The following is a 20,210-nucleotide window of genomic DNA, read 5'->3' on the forward strand; positions in this document are numbered from 1 at the left end:
AATTGCAACTTTTTTCCAGTGGTGTCGTGTACATTTTAAGCAATTCTTCAGATCTCCTATTCTTAATATCATTAGTACCAACACGTACAACAATATCACCTTTTGTGTCCTTAAAAGATGATGCACTATATCATCAACTTTAGCCCAGTAGACATAACCTGGTCCTATTCCACCTATCCTTTTTACACAATATATATTTTCCATTTCTCTGACAATAGAGTCACTGAGAGCCTCTGAGTAGAGTCTCTGACATAGAGTCACTGAGAGCTGCTACCTCTGGGGCCAGAGGTAGCAGCTCTCTGTTGTTTGAGGATGTTGTTGCATTGCTTGAGCATGGGTTCAAGCATTGAGTGGGCAGCTGAGCACTTGGTTGGTCCCTCTGTTTTATTCCTTCCTGGGGATCAACTCTTCTTCTTCGCGCCCTATTTATAATTCCGTCAAAATGCTGAATTTGCAATTAACTTCCTCATACTATTTACAGTTAACACACACAAAGGCTTCCCCCTCTGGCTGTCTGATGTCCAGCTAAAGGAAGTTTTGCAAAGAGAAAGCAAGCAGAGCACATTACAAATCCCCGATTAGTAACAGAACTGCCATTAGCAGTTCTTTCCTGAACACAAGCTTTGAGCCTTTTGATTTGCTGCTCTAGTCTTAGCCACGATTCCACTCTAAATTTATGAATATGGCATAAACTAAGAGAAATATATAATCATATCTCTTAGAATGTTATAAACTATATCATAAAGTCATTTGTAGACTTCTAATATAACTATACACCTACGGAATTATAGAAAATACTACTAAATCACATTTATTTTGTTCTGATATCAATGTTATAACATGGGCAGCTATACTGTTGTTATATCAATACAATGGCAGCAGACTACAAATTTCGCTAAGAAATTTGGAAAACCAAGTAAACAACTAATTAGCCAACTTTATCAGATGAACAGAAGTAACAAGTGCACTAACACTTTTAAACAAAAATCAATAATTTTTAAGTAATAAAAAAAGTCAACTTAGCAACTCCCAAAAAAACAATCTGGTCATAATCTTGATTGCAGCTGACTATTCAATGTAATTAGGCCTCCGTAGCCGAGTGGGCAGGAGCGGGAGTGCAGTAGCACACGCTCTTTGAGTAGACCGGGGTTCAAGCCCCTGACTGCTGAATACGGTCGATCTGCCAACCCGCACTGGACCAGCGTGGCAGATTATGGTCCATTTCCCTCAGCATGAATTGTTGAGGAGGCTTCCACCCTGCAGTGGGTTGATAATGGCTGCACTTTACTTTTTTTTTTTACTTTTTTTTATTCAATGTAATGGAGAAATCTATCAACTCTTACACTATATCTTCAAACCTTCCCTCAGATTCAGATTAATAATCAACATTACAGATTCTGGCAATGTTAAGCCACCGTTATTATCTTGGCTTATGTTATTCATTGCAGATGGATTCCTCTAAAAATCTGGAGAAATGCAAGCAGACAAGCCTAACATTTCAAAGACTTTTGATCAGGTTTAGCATAAAGGTATTAATAACAAGTTTCAATCATATGGTCTACCATCTGTTTACTGCAACTGGGTAGCAACAGTTTTCTTTCTGTTTACTGCACCTGATAGTAAATGGCCTTCTGTTTTCAAAGTTCCAAACTAATGCTGGACTTTCCAAAATCCTTTCCTTTCACCTACTCTTTTACTTCTGTATATTAATGACCTTCTCCCACTGGCTGGAATTCCTATTCAGTTTTGCTGATGATAGTGCACTATATTACAACTTCCAGTTTGGGAAACCCTGTCCTGCACAAATGGCTACAACTGCTTGAAGATCATTACCAGTCTTCTAATGCTGATCTGAAAGAAATTCTCTCTAGATGACAGATGAACACTTAGTTAACTTCTATCCTTTAAATCCAAGAAGGAAAAAAAGACTATATACCAGAAATAACTGCCCTAGGCAAAGCATACAATCAGCCCCCCACCAAAATCTAAGAGAAAATGTAAACTGTTGGGGTTTTCAGTGCCCTAGGCAACAGCTCAGTTGACTCATATGGGCCACCCCTGGATTTTCTCCACTTACAAAACTCAATCTACTCTTATCACGCATGTTCAGTTTCTGCTGCATGCCTTTTTCTTACTTATTCCATGGGCATTGTTCTTCTGAAATAGCATCTGTAATTCCACCTTTTTCTTCCAAACATGACTGAACACCTGTTTCAATTAGTCATCATCCATTCACAGTTCAACTGCAAACTCGGGGAACTTTTCATTGCATATTGATTTTACTTCTGTTCTTTGGAAAGTTACAGTCTAAAGAAAACTGAGTTGAATTTTAACAACTAACTTCTGTCTTCTCAATCTTTAACCATACACAGAAGTAGAAATTGATATCCAGGCAGAGTACTACAGATTCTAGTACCTTTCATGTTTGGGATGACAAAAAAAAAAAAAAAAAAGTAAAAATATAAAAAAAGAGGCTTTACAAAGCATCAAAAGATTAAAATGATTTATTTTTATTTGGAAAATGTCATTTCAACAAGCAAATAGACAAAAATCATTTTGAAATGATATAAGGATTAAATTTGTTAATATATGCAATGCATTACAGTTCAGTCATTTGTTTATTTCTAAATTAATTGATTTTTTCCCCCCATTTTCCTGTAACAAGAAGTAAAAAGTAAATTACTAATTATCTTGTCACCAATTATTTATTAATTATTTAACTAATAATATATAAAGGTAATAGTTTTAAATTCACTGCACATAGCCCAGAACATAATATACCTTCAACATTTGGTAATACTTTACTAATTCTGAAATAATTAGTATTAATTAGTAATCTGAAATTTCCTTCTGAAATTTTAATAAAAAATGAAATGCAAATTAATACATATTTCAGATACATATTATAATATTCACAAAGAGCCCAGCAAGCAATCACAAAAACTCGGTTCCAGCAGGGGTAGTAACACTGGACCCAGTGCATAAACTCACAAGAGGACTCCTCTGAAAGGGATATCTAGGATGAATAACAAAAGCAACCATATTACTTGTTATCAACTAAGTCCAGACACTTTTGGATACCCCCCTCATATATATTAGCATTAGCAATGGTATAGGCATATGATGCAAGAAAGCAAGCTTTTGCAGCATCAGCCAAAAAAAAAAAAAAAAACAACATCCCATTTCACCCCTCCATTCATTCCAAATGCTGGTTCAGTTCAGCCTTAAATTTATTTAGGCTATCAACTTCCACAACAAGAGATGGAAGTCTGTTCCACCAATCAACTACCCGCTGGGTTAAGGCAAAAAATTTCCACACATCTATTCTACAATTGTCTTTCCTCAATTTGAATCTGTGCCCCCTCAGGTTCTTAATCTGAGCAAGAGGAAGAAACCCATCAGCATTCAGCTTGCTCAACACATTCAAGGGCTTATACACCTCAATCAGATCACCTCACAGGTGTCTACTCTCCCGGCACTGCAATTTGCAAACTTAAGCCTTTCTTGGTAAGAGCACCTGTTTGTTCCCCTCACCAATCTTGTTGACCTTTGTATTCATTTTAGTAACTTTACATCCTTCCTAAAACGAAGCCTACAGACCTGTACACAGTACTCTACGTGTGGCCTGACTTGTTATACATTGCCTTGTATAACAGGGTAATCATCTCTCTGTCCCTGCTAGCAAAATTCCTATATATCATTGACAAGACTCCATGACCTGCCCTGGCAACCCCTCTGCACTGCTCACCAAACTTCATATTTTACTGCACAATTACCCCAGTTTTTTTTCACTTTCCTTAGTGTAGTACCATACAGTTGGTACATTTCTCTACATTTATTGCTACCCATATGCTTCATTTATTGCTACCCATATTGTCAATGTTAAACTTCAGTTGCCACTTTTCAGTCCATTTCTCCAACTTATCTAGATCCAGTTGGAGTAGCATACTGTCTTTACTGTCATTAACTACCCTGCCAACCTTTGTATCATTTGCAAACTTGAATATTAAAGCTGATATACCTTCATCGATATAATTGATAAATATACAAAACAACAGTGGACCAAACATCGAACCCTGGAGAACTCGACTAATAACATTTGTCCACGAAAAGCAGTGTCCATTGATTACCACTCTCTGTCATCTCCCACTCAACCATCCCTTTATCCATTGTAGCAACTTATCCTTAATGCCATACCTCTCCAATTTGTACAGCAGTTTTCAATGTGCAACAGTATCAAAAGCTTTCCTGAAATCCAAGTATATGATACCAAAATTATTTTTGACATTCAGTTCCTTTGTGACCACATCATAGTATCCAATAAAATTGGTCAGACAAGACCTCCCTTTAACAAACCCATGCTATCTTAACAATTACTGCAGTCTTGTCAAGATGATCCTGCAATGCTTCTTTAACCAGTATCTTGATTCCATTATTTTCCCCCGAACACAAGTTAAACTCACAGGTCTAAAATTACTTATGTCAGCCTTTTATCCTCCTTTGTGAATTGGTAATACATTTGCACACCTCCAGTCCATGGGGACCTTCCCTGAGTCCAAGGAAGCTCTCATAATTATGGATAAGGTTTTGCTTACTTCCTTTGCTGCCTCCTTTAATATAACTAGATAGATCGATTTTATGTTTTTTTTTTTTTAACTTTGTCAATTTCTCCTCCACTTTGCTTTGAGTTATCACATAATCACTTAGCTCCCTGTTAGAGTTTGATAAACTTTTGGCACTCCCCTCATTGAATAACTCCTCATGTGAATGTAGATGCAAAATACTCATTCAGTTTATCAGCTACCTGAGCATGATCATCAATAGTCAACCCACCTATGTTAAGTGGTCCAATATGATTCATCCCTTTCCTTCTCGAGTTTACATAAGTAAAAAACTCTTTGCTGTTTTTCTTAGCATCCTTTGCCAAGGATTTCTCGTAATCTGCCTAACTTCCTTTGTGACTTGATTACAGACTAGTTTATATCTGCCATAGGCTTCTGTGTCACCTGATACTTTATATGCATCCCATACATTTTTCTTCTCAGCCATGAGCCTCATTAGTTCATCTGGCATTCATTTAGTACTAAACCTTGAATAGCATTTCTTAGTTAGAATTAAAAGCCTAGTAGACTCCAAAATTAAGCCCCCGAATTAAGTCCATTTAGAATTCAACGTTGGTAACATCATCAGTTGATCCCACTGTTATTTGTTATTTGGTTTTTAGGAGCATTAGCAACTAAGGCCATATTGCTCCGGGATATGCGGTGGTCATTCCCTTGACCTTTCCACATCCTCCGTATTTGGTGGTGATGGGCTTGAACCCCGGTCTAATCAAGAAGCGTGTGCTACGCAGTGCTGCTCCTTCCCATCTGGCTATGGAGGCGCCCTGATCCCACTGTACAGAATTTAAAAACTGTCTGAGACACCTGTAGTAACCTTTACAAACGCAAAAGCCCTTCCCTTTAGCCTTGATGGTAGTTACATCTTTAAGTAATTCATGCATCAGTACATTATGATCACCGTCACCCAGTGGTTACTTTACCTTCAAATTCTTAATGCATGAATAACCACTGCTGATAATCGGATCAAGAGTATTACTCCCTCTGGTTGCCTCTCGAACATGTTGTTGTTGTAGAAAACATGTCATCCAATAAATCCACAAAAGTCTTGCTAGTGTGCCAGTGACCAATCCACAAGTTCCAGTCAATATCTGGAAAGATAAAATCCCCCATTATAAGACATTCGGATTTACTGGCCAACTCTATTTCTCTGCACAATTGCTATTCCTCATTATACTCATCAGATTCATTAGGCCTATAACACACACCTACTTTCATTTTTCCTTTCCCAGTGCTTATGTCAACACCAAACAGACTCAACATTGCATTGTCCACCAACATCAATTGGATGCACTTTCTTAGATTTTATGTGTTTCCTAACAGCATAAACCATCCATCCTTCCTTCCTGTTCTGTCTATCCTTTCTGTACACATTGTACTCCTCAAATTCCAATTCTGCACTGCTTATGTGACACCACGTTCCTGATATCCCAATGATATCTGCCTTTGATGACTTGATCAGCACTACAAATTCATCAAATTTATTAACTATACTCCTAGCATTGGTGTACATGCAAGTATACATGCACCTGTTTCTACTCTTAGTTACCCTAACACAGCCCATGTATTTATTTGTTCCACTATGACTCCCAGTAGTCCTGGAAATCTCCACTGCCTTGCTTTCCAGGCTGCTGCTCATTCTAATATTAGCAGTGCAAAAATCACTTTTGCCTATGCCTTTGGCCACTGGTAACCTTTTAGTCAATGTATCCCCCCACAAGCTAGCAGTTTTCTGACCCACTTAAGACTGCCTCGTTAGCATCAGCAAATATTCTTGCACCCTTTCTATTTAAATGTACCCCATCCCTGTAGAAGCAGTCTCTTCTGTCAACAAGCACAGACTAGGCTGAAAAAAAAAATTCTACCCCTTGAGTCTTCCACAATTTTTTTCATTATTGACCTGTAATTGAGTAAATCTGCAGATCTCTTACTCTTAATGTCATTATTTCTAATGTGTACAACAATATCACCTTTTCTGCCCTTAAAAGATGATATCTGCTCTACAACCTCATCAACTTTTGCCCCTGGCAGGCATACCCTGATCCTGTTCCACCTATCCTTCTTGCATAGTATATTCCCCGTCTCCCTGACAATAGAGTCACCAACAATAACTAGTTCCTTTGGGACCAGCACATTCTGCCTTGGAGATTGCCTATGTGTTGCCTGATGCACAGGAGTGAGCTCTACCATTGAGCTGGGCAGCTGAGAGCCTGATGGGCCCCTAAAAAACTACAAAGTAGTTGTTGTGGGCATCATTTGCTCTTTCTCATATTGTGCTCTGCCTTCATGACGAATTGCCATGATATTGCACTACATCAAATAAGTAACGCTTCATTAATAGAGAAGACTATTGTTACTTATTCTCAGTGAGTACCACCACCCAGACATGTTTCAAGGCTATTGTGAATTTAATGTGAAAAAAACCCCATTGGACCAGATCTATCGAACAAATGAATTATAAAATTCAAACCATTTGTCCCTATTAGACTTAGAAAAGCAAAAAGGTAGAGGGAAAGTAATAGTAGTAGTGGAAGAGGAAAAGAAACATGTCGAAGAATGAAAGGGACAGTAACACTTCAACTCACACCACTCAAAAACTCAAATTCCTCCAATAGGTAACGCTTCCCCAGTAGAGAAGACTGTTGTTACCCATTCTCGGAAACTCCGTGAATATCAGGCTCCCCAGACATGTTTCAAGGCTATTGGCCTATCATCAGTGGGTGGGCAGGTACCCTAGTATTGCAGACATGACGACCCAGTTGTGTAGTTAATCACACAATATGAGAGATGCCAAAAGGTGTATAAGATAATATTTAAAATAATTAAATGCACAAGGCATAAGCCTTGAAACATGTCTGGGTGGTGGTACTCACTGAGAATAAGTAACAATAGTCTTCTCTATTAGTGAAGCGTTACTTATTTGAGGTAGTGCAATATCATGGCAACTCGTCATGAAGGCAGAGTACAATATGAGAAAGAGCAAATGATGCCCACAACAACTACTTTGTAGTTTTTTAAGAGTTGTCTATGGTGAATCTAAACACCGATATTATATAGATATTAAACTCTTAATGTATTATGCCTTGTACATTTAATTATTTTAAAGAGTATCATGTATATTTCAGTTTTTTTTAAATTCATATTTTTGATTTTGAAATAAGTTTATTGGCCAAACAGATCAAAATAAGCAGAAATAAATAATTAAAAGAATATACATGCAAAGTTTTCATTTTTGTGAAATTTCAACATTTCATGAATGAAGAAATTTGCTCCATAGAGCTTACCAGTAATTAAAGTTACTACCTTGGGACCCAGACATTTCAAAAAAAAAAATTACAATGGAAAAAAGTTAAATAATGCTAGTTCTTCTGGTCCCTTGGGGATGCTCAACACAGGTTTTACTGTATATTTTACTAGGACCTTTTGATACTTCAAAGGAGTAGATTATTTGTCTCATGGGATTTTGTCAATGATATACAGGAATTTTGCTAGCAGGGATAAGGAGGCAATCAATTATCCCTTTCTATAAGCCAATACCTTGAGTACTGCATACAGGTCCTGAGGCCTCATTTTAGGAAGGATGTAGAGCAGCTGGAATCAATACAGAGAAGGGCAATGAGATTGGGGAGGGGAACAAAGGGTTATACTGACAAAGAAAGGCTTAACTTCTGCAAATTGCAGCATCTGGAGATGAGGCACCTGTGTAGTGATCTGGTTGAGGTGTATAAGGAGTTGAATGGTTTCAGCAGCTCAATGCTGATGGGATTCTTTCTTTTGCTCAGATTACACACCTAAGGGGACATAAATTCAAATTGAGGTTGCAGAACAGATGTGGGGAAATTTGCCTTTAGCCAGTAGGTAGTTGATCGCTGGAACAAACTTCCATCTGTTGTGAAAGTTGATAGCTTAAATAAATTCAAGGAAGAACTGGACAAACTTTTGGAGTGCATGGATGGGTGAAATGGGATGGGTTCCCTTCTCCTTTTTGGGTGATGATGCAAAAGCTTGCTTTCTAGTATCATATGCTTCTATTAATGTTAATATAATTATTTTTGAATGGCAAAACTACATTTCTAGAGACATTTCATAATTCTCAATACAAGATAAAGGCCTACCATTAAGTTTCTCAATTTGCAAAAATTTAGAAGCCTTAGACAAGAGGGAAAACACTAATTAAAAATTTTTACTATATCTAAATTGAAAGTTATATATGTAGGAAAGACACTTGCCGAACTCTCTGGAACGGAACATGATATTGCCATGGGGGATGTCTTTGTGTGTGACGATGTAAGGAGTGTAAGGAAATCAGGCGACAACTCGGCGTTGTTATGGGCCTATATGAGAGTTTGAAGGACAGGGTGGATGACCTCGAAAGATCTAAATTGAGGGACCCATCAGGCTCTCAGCTGCCCACATCAAAGCCAGAGCTTGCACTTGGTCATCACGCAACACAGCGGCAACCCCTAAGGCAGAATGCGCTGGTCCCACAGGAACTAGTAGTTGTTGGTGACTCTATTGTCAGGGAAATGGGAAACATGCTTTGTAAAAAGGATAGGTGGAACAGGACCAGGGTATGTCTGCCAGGGGCAAAGGTTGATGACGTTGTAGAGCGGATATCATCTTTTAAGGGCACAAAAGGTGATATAGTTGTACACGTTGGCACTAATGATATTAAGAGTAGGAGACCGGCGGAATTACTTAACAAGTACAGGTCACTGATGAAAAAAAGCCGTGAATTAGGGTTGAATTTGAAAGTGTCTGCAATTCTGCCCAGACACGATAAGAGGGAGTACATGATGAGAGCCTTGTCGATCAATTCGACCCTGGAAAGATTGTGCAAGGCTCAAGGGGTAGAATTTTTTTCAGCCTGGACTGTACTTGTTAACAGGAGAGATTGCTTCTACAGGGATGGGATACACTTAAATAGAAAGGGTGCAAGAATATTTGCTGATGCTATCGAGGCAGTGTTAGGTGGGTCGGAAAACTGCTAGTTTGGGGGGATACAAAGACTAATAGTTTAACAGTAACCGCAGGCAGAGGTGAAGGTGATTCTTGCACAACTTCTATTAGAATAAGCAGCGACCTGGAGCGAGGGGTGTTGGGGGTTTCAGGGACGGATGGCAGTCATCATGGAATAGTTGGGTATATGGGATGTGTTCGGGTAACAAGGAATAGGCATAGGAGCATGTATGCTTGCATGTATACCAATGCTAGAAGTATAATAAATAAATTTGATGAATTTGAAGTGTTGGTCAAGACATCAAAGGCGGATATTGTTGGGATATCAGAGACATGGTGTCACAAAGATATAAGGAATGCAGAACTGGAATTTGGGGAGTACAATGTGTACAGAAAGGATAGACAGGACAGAAAGGGAGGGGGTGTTATGCTGTTAATTAAGAAAAACATAAAATCAAAGGAAGTGCACCCAGTTAATATAGATGAACAGTGCTCTGTTGAGTCAGTTTGGTGTGAGATAAGCACTGCTAAAGAAAAAATAAGAGTAGGAGTGTGTTATAGGCCTAATGACTTGAATGAGTACAATGAACAATTGTACAGAGAAATAGAGTGGGCCAGTAAATCAGAATGTCTTATAATGGGGGATTTTAACTTCCCAGATATTGACTGGAACTTGTGGGTTGGTCACTCACACACTAGTCAGACTTTTGTGGATTTATTGGATGATTGTTTTCTGCAGCAGCATGTTTGAGAGGCAACCAGAGAAAGTAACACTCTTGATCTGGTTATCAGCAGTGATCATTCGTGTATTAAGAATTTGCAGATAAAGGAACCACTAGGTGGCAGTGATCACAGTGTGCTGAAGTGGGATTTACTCAAAGAGGTAACTACCGTCAGGGGTAAAGGAAAGGGTTTTTGCTTCCGTAAAGGGGAGTACAGTGGTCTCAGACAGTTTTTAAGTTCTGTACAGTGGGATCAACTGACAATGTTACAAACAGTAAATTCTAAGTGGGAAGCATTCAAAGAATTAATCGTGGAAGCTACTAGACTTTATATACCGATTAAGAAATATCGTTCAAGGTTTAGGCCTAAATGGTTATCAAATGAACTAATGAGACTCGTGACAGAGAAGAAAAATGCATGGGATACATATAAATTATCAGGTGACGCAGAAGCCTGTGGCAGATATAAGCTAGTCTGTAATCAGGTCACAAAGGAGGTTCGGCAGGCGAAGGCGGATTACGAGAAATCTTTGGCAAAAGATGCTAAGAAAAACAGCAAGGATTTCTTTACTTATATAAACTCTAAAAGGAAGGGGATGAATATGATTGGTCCACTTGACATCAATGGTTCGACTGTTGATGATCCTGCTCAGATAGCAAACAAACTGAATGAGTATTTTGCATCTACATTCACACGTGAGGAATTATTACAATTTGAAAATGGAAGAAGGTTATCAAATTGTAGCAGTGTGCTTAATGATTTTGTAATAACTGAGAGCAAAGTGGAGGAGAAATTGTTGAAGTTAAACACAAGAAAGGCACCTGGGGTGGATGGGATCTATCCAGTTATTTTAAAGGAGGCAGCAAGGCAACTAAGCAAACCCTTAGCCATAATTATGAGAGCATCCTTGGACTCAGGGGAGGTTCCCACGGACTGGAGATGTGCAAATGTGTCCCCAATTCACAAAGGTGGATCGAAGGGTGACACGAGTAATTACAGACCAGTTAGTTTAACTTCTGTTCCGGGTAAAATAATGGAGTCGCTGGTTAAAGATGCATTGCAGGATCATCTAGACAAGACTGCAGCAATAATTCAAACACAGCATGGGTTTGTTAAGGGAAAGTCTTGTCTGACAAATTTGATTGGTTATTATGATGTGGTCACAAAGGAACTGGATGCAAAAAATAATTTTGATATCATATACTTGGATTTCAGGAAAGCTTTTGACACTGTTGCGCATGGAAGACTACTGTACAAATTGGAGCAGAATGGTATTAAGGGTAAGTTGCTACAATGGATAAAAGGATGGTTAAGTGGGAGAAGACAGAGGGTGGTAATCAATGGGTGCTGCTCTTCGTGGACTAATGTTATTAGTGGAGTCCCACAGGGTTCGGTGTTGGGTCCACTGTTGTTTTGTGTATTTATCAATGATATTGATGAAGGTATATCAGGCTTAATGTCGAAGTTTGCAGATGACACAAAGGTCGGCAGGGTTGTTAATGACAGTAATGGCAATGTGCTACTGCAACAGGATCTAGAAAATTTGGGCAGATGGGCTAAGAAGTGGCAACTGAAGTTCAACCTTGACAAATGCAAAGTACTGCATATGGGTAGAAGTAACCCCAGAGAAACGTACCAACTGTGTGGTACTACACTTAAGGTGGTAGAAAATGAAAAAGACCTGGGAGTAATTGTGCAGTCAGATAGGAAGTTTTCTGAGCAGTGCAGAGAGGCTGCTAGGCCGGGTCATGGGGTTTTGTCAATGATATATAGGAATTTTGCTAGCAGGGAAAAGGAGGTGATTGTCCCTCTGTATAAGGCAATGGTCAGGCCACGCCTTGAGTACTGCGTACAGGTCTGGAGGCCTCATTTTAGGAAGGATGTAGATTTGCTTGAACGTGTACAGAGAAGAGCAACACGATTGGTGAGGGGAATGAAGGGATTCTCTTACCAAGAGAGGCTTAAGTTCTGCAAATTTCAGTGGCTGGAGACTAGGCACCTGCGCGGTGATCTGATTGAGGTCTATAAGGCCTTGAATGGGTTGAGCACGCTGAATTCTGATGGGATCCTTCCACTTGTTCAGATTACCAACCTACGGGGACATAAGTTCAAATTAAGAAAGGACAGATGTAGAATAGATGTGCGGAAATTTGCCTTTAACCAGCGGGTGGTTAATTGCTGGAACAAACTTCCATCTGTCGTTGTGGAAGTTATAGGTTAAATAAATTTAAGGAGGAACTGGACAGGCATTTGGAGGGAATGGTGTGATTTTTTTTTTTTTTTTTTTTTGGCTGATGCTGCATAAGCTCCTACACTTGCTTTCTTGCATCATGTGCGACTACTACTTCTACTACTACTACTACTTATATCTTCTTGCAATATAATAAAAGACAGACAGGATTTCCAGCCTTAGAGGTACCAGCTTGATAAAAAAATATTCAGTGACTATTTTACTATATCTAAAAATTTTTACTATATCTAAATTGAAAGTTATATATGTAGGAAGAACACTTACTTATATCTTCTTGCAATATAATAAAAGACAGGATTTCCAGCCTTAGAGGTACCAGCTTGATAAAAAATATTCAGTGACTTAATTGATTTAAATTCATCCTTTTCATGCATGTTATGCTTGGACATAATCTCTTCAAATTTTGTGCTTGTCATATCCATGCTACTCCACCTGAAAAAAAAAAAAAAAAAACTTTAGAAATAGAGAGCAAATGATAAACACAAAGTAATTATTTCCTTCAAGTTTCTGTAGGTCTCTCTGTATACACTTTCAAAAGTACTCGAAAGCTTAATAAACATTGTTAATTATTCAAGAAATATGATAAACCCTTACAACCAATTGAGTCATGTTTAATTTATTAAGTATTTATTGAAATCAGAGTGGGGACAAGGTCAGTACTATCAGATATTATGCCAAATATCAACATTCTCTTATATTTGATTAAGTGGCAGGGAATGTGATATAATTAGACATTTCCAAACAAATGCGATAACAGTGTGCAGTGCATAGAAAGAAATGAAAAAACGGATGCATGATTCAGCACATATGACATCATTGTCATATGTGCCAAATAATTTATTTATTTCTATCTTTTGTCAAAGAACATAATCTTCCTCTGAGATGTGCCGATCACGCAGGTATGTCTTTCAGAAATATGTTTCTCAATAGCAAAACAAGAAGGGGGGGGGGGAACAGTTGTGTAAGATCAAAAACAATAAAGCTCTGTTAGTGAAACTGCACAGATAGGGAAAAAAAAGGAGGTAGTTGTGGCTCTGAAAAATGGTCCATTTTCGATTGTTACCATAGGCTTCTATATCACCTGATAATTTATGTGTGTCCCATGCACTTTTCTTCTCTGTTATGTGTCTCAAGAGTTCATCTGACATCCATTTAGGCCTAAGCTTGAATGTGTTCAAGAATGTGTTCTTGGTCGGCCCCATTGCACACAATTTAAAAACTGTCTAAGACCTCTGCAGTCAACCTTACAAAAGTAAAAGCCTTTCCCTTTACCCTTGACAGTAGTTATGTCTATAATTAAATTCCAAATACTGTGATCACTGCCACCCAGTGGTTCTCGACATGGTCCTCTGTCGAGATGGGGCATAATGGTTAGTCTATATTTTAGTTCATTTCATTTTATTAATTGGTCACGTAATGTTGTTAGTCTGTTTCCACTTTAGTGAGATTTCACATAATTTGGAAATGAGTGCCTTCAGGGAGGGGCACCGCTAAATTTCTTTTAATTGGCTTAATTTTCTAAATTATTTTAGGAACGTTGTTCAACACTACCCTCTTCTTCTTTATCCTCTCTCCATATATATTTTTCTGTTATTGTTGTTATTTTTTGGTTAAGTTCTTTTTCACTCTACTGGTTTGCCATGCTACTGGCAAATATCCTATTTTAATTTAGTTTATATATATATATATATATATAGAGATAGAGAGAGAGAGAGAGAGAGAGAGAGAGAGAGAGAGAGAGAGAGAGAGAATCAGATCTAACAGGTAGAAAATTAAGTAGGGGTGCCACTAAATAAAATAAATTACTTAGGGGGTGCCATTATTAAAAAAAAAATGTTGAAAACCACTGGGTTAACTGATGATAACCCTGCTCAGGTTGTGGAGATATTGGATCGGTATTTTGCATCTACAATCACATGAGGAATTTTTTTAGGGAAGGGGATGCCAGATGTTTATCAAATTCTAATGATGAGCTAAATAACTTTGTGATAAATGAAAGGAAAGTGGAGGAGAAATTGTTGACTATGAACATAAAAAAGGCACCTGGGATAGGTGGAAGCTATCAAATGATATTAATGGTTTACTGTATAACATTAATATATTATTATTTTAATATATTAAAACAAATTATATTAATGGTTTACTGTCCTGTCTAACCAATCTGATAGTTTACTATGATGCATTGACCAAGGAACTGGATGCAAAAAATAATTTTGACATCATATCAAAATTATAGGGGCTTAGAGGGGAACAGGTATCCTGTGTGTTATCAGACACTCAGCCTAAAACACTGATGGATCCAATATCTCTCTATTATAGAAGATTTAGGAGAAGTCCGGTTGGCCTGCCTCCCTAAAATCCACTCATGCACACCTTCTCGATGGTAAGCCCTGTTACGTCACTTAGGTGGCAATGAACGTGTAGAGTGGTTCTCTTCAAGATGCCTGGTCAGCATGAACAGGAAAAGACCAACCCCTCCAGCAATATGAAAGCACGACGAAACAAATGGCCCTCAGTCCCCAGCAGCTTTCACTCTCCCTCTTACGGCAGCGAGAGGATTAGAGTGGAAGCAGAGGGTGCTAAGAATCTCTGGGTACGACCAGGCTGCCATGCACGGAAACTGAACTTGGCCTGTTATAACATAAGAACACTCATCGGCGAAGACAGGATATTAGAGCTGGAAAAGGAATTAGAAAATGTGAATTGGAATATCATCGGTTTGGCTGAAACAAGAAGAAGAAATGAATCACTTATAAGTTTATCAAGTGGAAATCTGCTGTACACCAATGGAAACAGTGAAAGGAGTGAAGGTGGAATTGGGTTTCTGGTCCATAAAGATTTTAAAAACAACATTTTGGAATTCAAAAGTACATCACCAAGAGTGTCAAGACTAATACTAAAGATTTCTAAGAGATACAAGCTAAAGATTATAATGATTTATGCACCAACATCGAGCCATGATGATGAAGAGGTTGAAGAAATGTACACTGAAATTGAGTCTTCTAGATGAGCAGAAAACCCACTACACTATTATTACGGGAGACTTCAATGCTAAGGTTGGAAAAAGACAAAACAGTACAGAAAGGGGAACTATAGGAAATTTTGGAATTGGTGAAAGAAATGAAAGAGGTGAAAGACTTGTGGAATTTGCAGAATCTCAAGGACTGTCAGTAATGAACACTTTTTTCAAGAAAAGGGTGAACAGAAAGTTGACATGGAAGAGTCCAAATGGATTAACTACTAATGAAATCGACTTCATCCTCACTAATAGAAGATATATTGTGAATGATGTCACCGTCCTGAATAAGGTAAATGTTGGAAGTGATCACAGAATGGTAAGATGTACACTTGATATAGATGTAGGAAAGGAAAGGAAAAAACTGACTCGAGTAAATAATACAAAGGTCTTTGAGATAACAGAAGAGGAGAAAAAGCAGTATGTACTGGAACTTAAGAACAAGTATGAGCTTATGCAGACTGCTGAGGACCAAGATATCGACGAGGAATATTACAACTTTTTGAAAGTGATAAAGCCCAAGAAACCTATAGGGAAAAAGAAATCCAAAGAAGAAAAAATTAGTCAAGAAACACTTGTCATGATGAACCGAAGACGACAAATGAAAAGCAAGAAAAACACTGACAGGGAGAAAATTGAGTATACTGAGTTATGCAAAGCCATTAGAAAGAGGCTCAGAGAGGACATAAGAAGATTTAACACAAGAAAAGTAGAACAAGCATTAAGGGAAAACAAAGTATTTAAATCAGCAGCCATGAGCAGTAATACAGAAAGACAAATGATACTGAAACTGAAGAATAGCGATGGTGTACTTATAAACAGCAGAGAAGGCATAATTCAAATAGCAGAAGACTACTATAGAGAATTATACAAGGAGCAGGGGAATGATGCCAGCAGTGGGGAAGATGGATTGCAAAGTAGCAACACATACGACATACCCAATATTCTTCCTGATGAGGTAGAACATGCATTGAAGAAAATGAAGAATCAGAAAGCCCCGGGGGAAGATGAAGTTACTGTAGAGTTGTTAAAATTGGGAGGAAGAGACATAACACAAAAACTGGCAAGGCTCTTCACAAAGTGCATTAGAAAAGGTGTGACGCCTAAGCAGTGGAATAATGCAATCATAGTTTTGCTGCATAAGAAAGGAGATAAATCAGAAATTGGAAATTATAGACCAATTAGCTTGTTATCCCACATCTACAAGTTGTTCACAAGGGTCATTACTAACAGATTAGAAAGAATACTGGATGAGAATCAACCGAAAGAGCAAGCTGGCTTTAGGACAGGATTCTCAACTATGGATCACCTTCATGTAATATCACAGCTAATGGAGAAAGCAAATGAATATAAAACACCATTATGCCTGGCATTTGTGGATTATGAAAAGGCATTTGACTCCATACAGCATAAGGCAATGTTTCGGGCACTGGAAAGACAAGGCATAGATACCCCATATATTATGATTTTGAAGAAAATATACGAGAGTGCTACCTCCTTTATTAGACTAGACAAAGATAGTAGGAAATTTAAAATTGAGAAAGGAGTTCGACAAGGAGACACAATATCTCCTAAGCTGTTTACTGCTGCCCTTGAGGAAGCTTTCAGAAGATTAGACTGGTCGCAGAAAGGAGTCAATGTGAATGGAGAGTACCTAAACCATTTGCGATTTGCAGATGACATTGTGGTCATAAGCCATGATCCCAAAGAATTAGAGGAAAATCTTAATCAGTTATGCACAGCTAGTAAGGATTTTGGACTAAAGATGAATATGGCTAAAACAAAAGTAATGATGAACAAGTATGCCACAGAAAGAGACATAATGATTGAAGGAGCAGTAATTGAAAAGGTGGAGTCATATACTTATCTGGGACAAGTTATTAGCTGTAATAATGATAAATGGCTGGAAGTCAAGAGAAGAATAAATTTTGGATGGATAGCATTCAGGAAATATAGTCACATACTGAAGAGCAATATCCCAGTTTGTCTGAAACGTAAAATAATGGACCAATGTATACTCCCCACCATGACTTATGGAAGTGAAACTTGGGCACTCACCAAAAGAATGGAAGAGAAGCTGAGAACCACACAGCGAAGAATGGAAAGAATCATATTGGGAATAAGACTGTTAGATAAGAAGAGAAACACATGGATTAGGCAACAAACTCAAGTAAAGGACATTCTTATCAAAACTAAAGAACTAAAATGGTCTTGGGCAGGACACATAGCTCGAAGACATGATGACAGATGGACTAAGAAAATAACAGAATGGTATCCAAGAGGAGCTAGAAGAAAACCTGGAAGACAAAGGCGGAGATGGATAGATGAAATTCATGAGTTTGTGGGTAGTAAATGGATGTCCAGTGCTCAAAACAGAAGCAACTGGAAAGTTGCTGGAGAGGCCTTCATCCTGCAGTGGATTGAAAATGGCTGATGATGATGATGATACTTGGATTTCAGGAAGGCTTTTGATACTACTGCACATAAGACTGCTATAATCAAAAACTAAATGTAACTAGACATAATATCACAAAAGCTTGAAATTGTCTATTTAATATTGGTGTAAATACACAATAGATAGCTCTTAAAGAGAAAACTACAAAAGCAGCGTAAAAGGCATAATTTCATCTGTATCTCATATTGTGATCATCCTTCACAAATTATCATGTATTGCACTACCTCAAATAAGCAACACTTCACTAATAGAGAGGTCTATTGTGATTTATTCTTAGTGGGTAACACCACCCAGACAGCACCATTTCAAGAATTGTTGGTCTTTCGTTGGTTGGTGGGCAGGTACCCTAGTACTGCCAACATGACAACCCAGTTGTGAAGTTAATCCCACAATATGAAAGATGCCAAAAGGTGTACATGATAATGCTATAATCAAAAACTAAATGCAACTAGACATAATATCATAAGAGCTTAAAATTATCTATTCAATATCAGTGAAAATACACCACAGATAGCTCTTAAAGAGAAAACTACAAATGTAGTAGTGTAAAAGGCATCATTTCATCTGTATCTCATATTGTGATCACCCTTCACAATGAGTTACCATATATTGCATTACCTCAAATAGCAAAACTTCACTAATAGAGAAGTCTTTTATTACTTATTCCCGATGGGTACCACCACCCAGATGGCACATTTCAAAGCTTGTTGGCCTTTCATCAGTGGGTGGGCAGGTAATCTGGTATTGCCAATGTGACAACCCAGTTGTGAAGTTAACATGGTAACTCTTTGTGATGGTTGTTGTTGTTTTGGTTTTTAGGAGCATTAGCAACTAAGGCCATATTGCTCCGGGATATGCGGTGGTCATTCCCTGACCTTTCCGCATCTTCCGTATTTGGTGGTGACGGGCTCGAACCCCGGTCTAATCAAGAAGGATGTGATACACACTACTGCTCCTTCCCACCTGGCTACGGAGGCGCCTTTGTGACGGATGTTCACAATATGAGATACAGATGAAATGATGCTTTTTATACTACTTTTGTAGTTGTCTCTTTAAGAGACATCTATTGCGTATTTACACCAATATTAAATAGACAAGTTCAAGCTCTTATGATATTGTGGGATTAACCTCACAACTGGGTTGTCATGTTGGCAATACCAGGGTACCTGCCCACCCATCATGAAAGACCAACAAACCTTGAAATGGTGCTGTCTGGGTGGTTGTACCCACCGGGAATAAGTAACATAGACTTCTCTATTAGTGAAGTGTTGCTTATTCAAGGTATCTGTATCTCATATTGTGATCATCCTTTACAACAAGTTACCATGTATTGCACTACCATGCATACTTCAAAATTAGTTACTTACCGTGCAATACACAGTAACTCAATGCAAAGGATGATCACAAAATGAGATACAGATGAAATGATGCCTTTTACTACCTTTGTAGTTTTCTCTTTAAGGGCATCTATGGTGTATTTGATAGATAAAAGACTGTTGTACAAACTAGAGCAATGTGGCATTAAGGGCAAGACTGCTATGGATAAAGGGATGGTTAAGTGGAAAAAGACATAAAGAGTGGTTATCAATGGGCACTGCTCTTCATAGAACTACTGTCATTAGTGGAGTTCCCCCGGGTTCAGTGCTGGTTCCATTGTATACAATATTTATCAATGATACTGAGGAAAAAGTATTAGCTTAATGTCTAAGTTCGCAGATGATACAAAGGTTGGTAGGGTGGTTAATGACAGTCATTAGGGTAAGCTACAGCAAAGAGATCTAAGAAAATTGGGTTGATGGGCTGAGAAATTACAGTTGAAATTTAACAATGATAAATGTAAGGCAAGGTACTGTATATGGGTAGTAATAACCCCCAGAGTAACTTATCAACAGTGTGGTACTACACTCAGGTAGGTAGTACCACACTACATTACCCTGATGTAGTGTGGAGGTAATGAAATAGACGTAGGGGTAATTGTACAGTAAGCCATGAAATTCTTTGACCTGTGCAGACATGCTGCCCAGACAGCTCATAGGGTTTTGTCAATGATATACAAAAACTTTGCTAGCAGGAGTAAGGAGGTGATTATACTTTTGTATAAGATCACGGTTAGGCAGCAGCATCTTAAGTATTGTATACAAGTCTGGAGGCCTCACTTCAGAAAGGATGTAGATCTGCTGGAATGGG

General features: G+C 38.2%; 1 protein-coding gene across 1 annotated transcript in view; it reads right to left on the reverse strand.

The window, feature by feature from the left end:
- Window positions 1–20,210, reverse strand: part of Nf1 (neurofibromin 1) — a 1,111,953-nt gene that overhangs the window by 395,473 nt on the left and 696,270 nt on the right. Inside the window, exon 32 of the mRNA XM_090369763.1 lies at window positions 12,817–12,984. Within this exon, the coding sequence (XP_090225889.1) occupies window positions 12,817–12,984 (168 nt within the window). The remainder of the gene's footprint in view (window positions 1–12,816; window positions 12,985–20,210) is intronic.

This window comes from Mastigoproctus giganteus, chromosome 3, assembly GCF_048544385.1.
Source record: "Mastigoproctus giganteus isolate SK-2022 chromosome 3, ASM4854438v1, whole genome shotgun sequence".
Lineage (NCBI taxonomy): Eukaryota > Metazoa > Arthropoda > Arachnida > Uropygi > Thelyphonidae > Mastigoproctus > Mastigoproctus giganteus.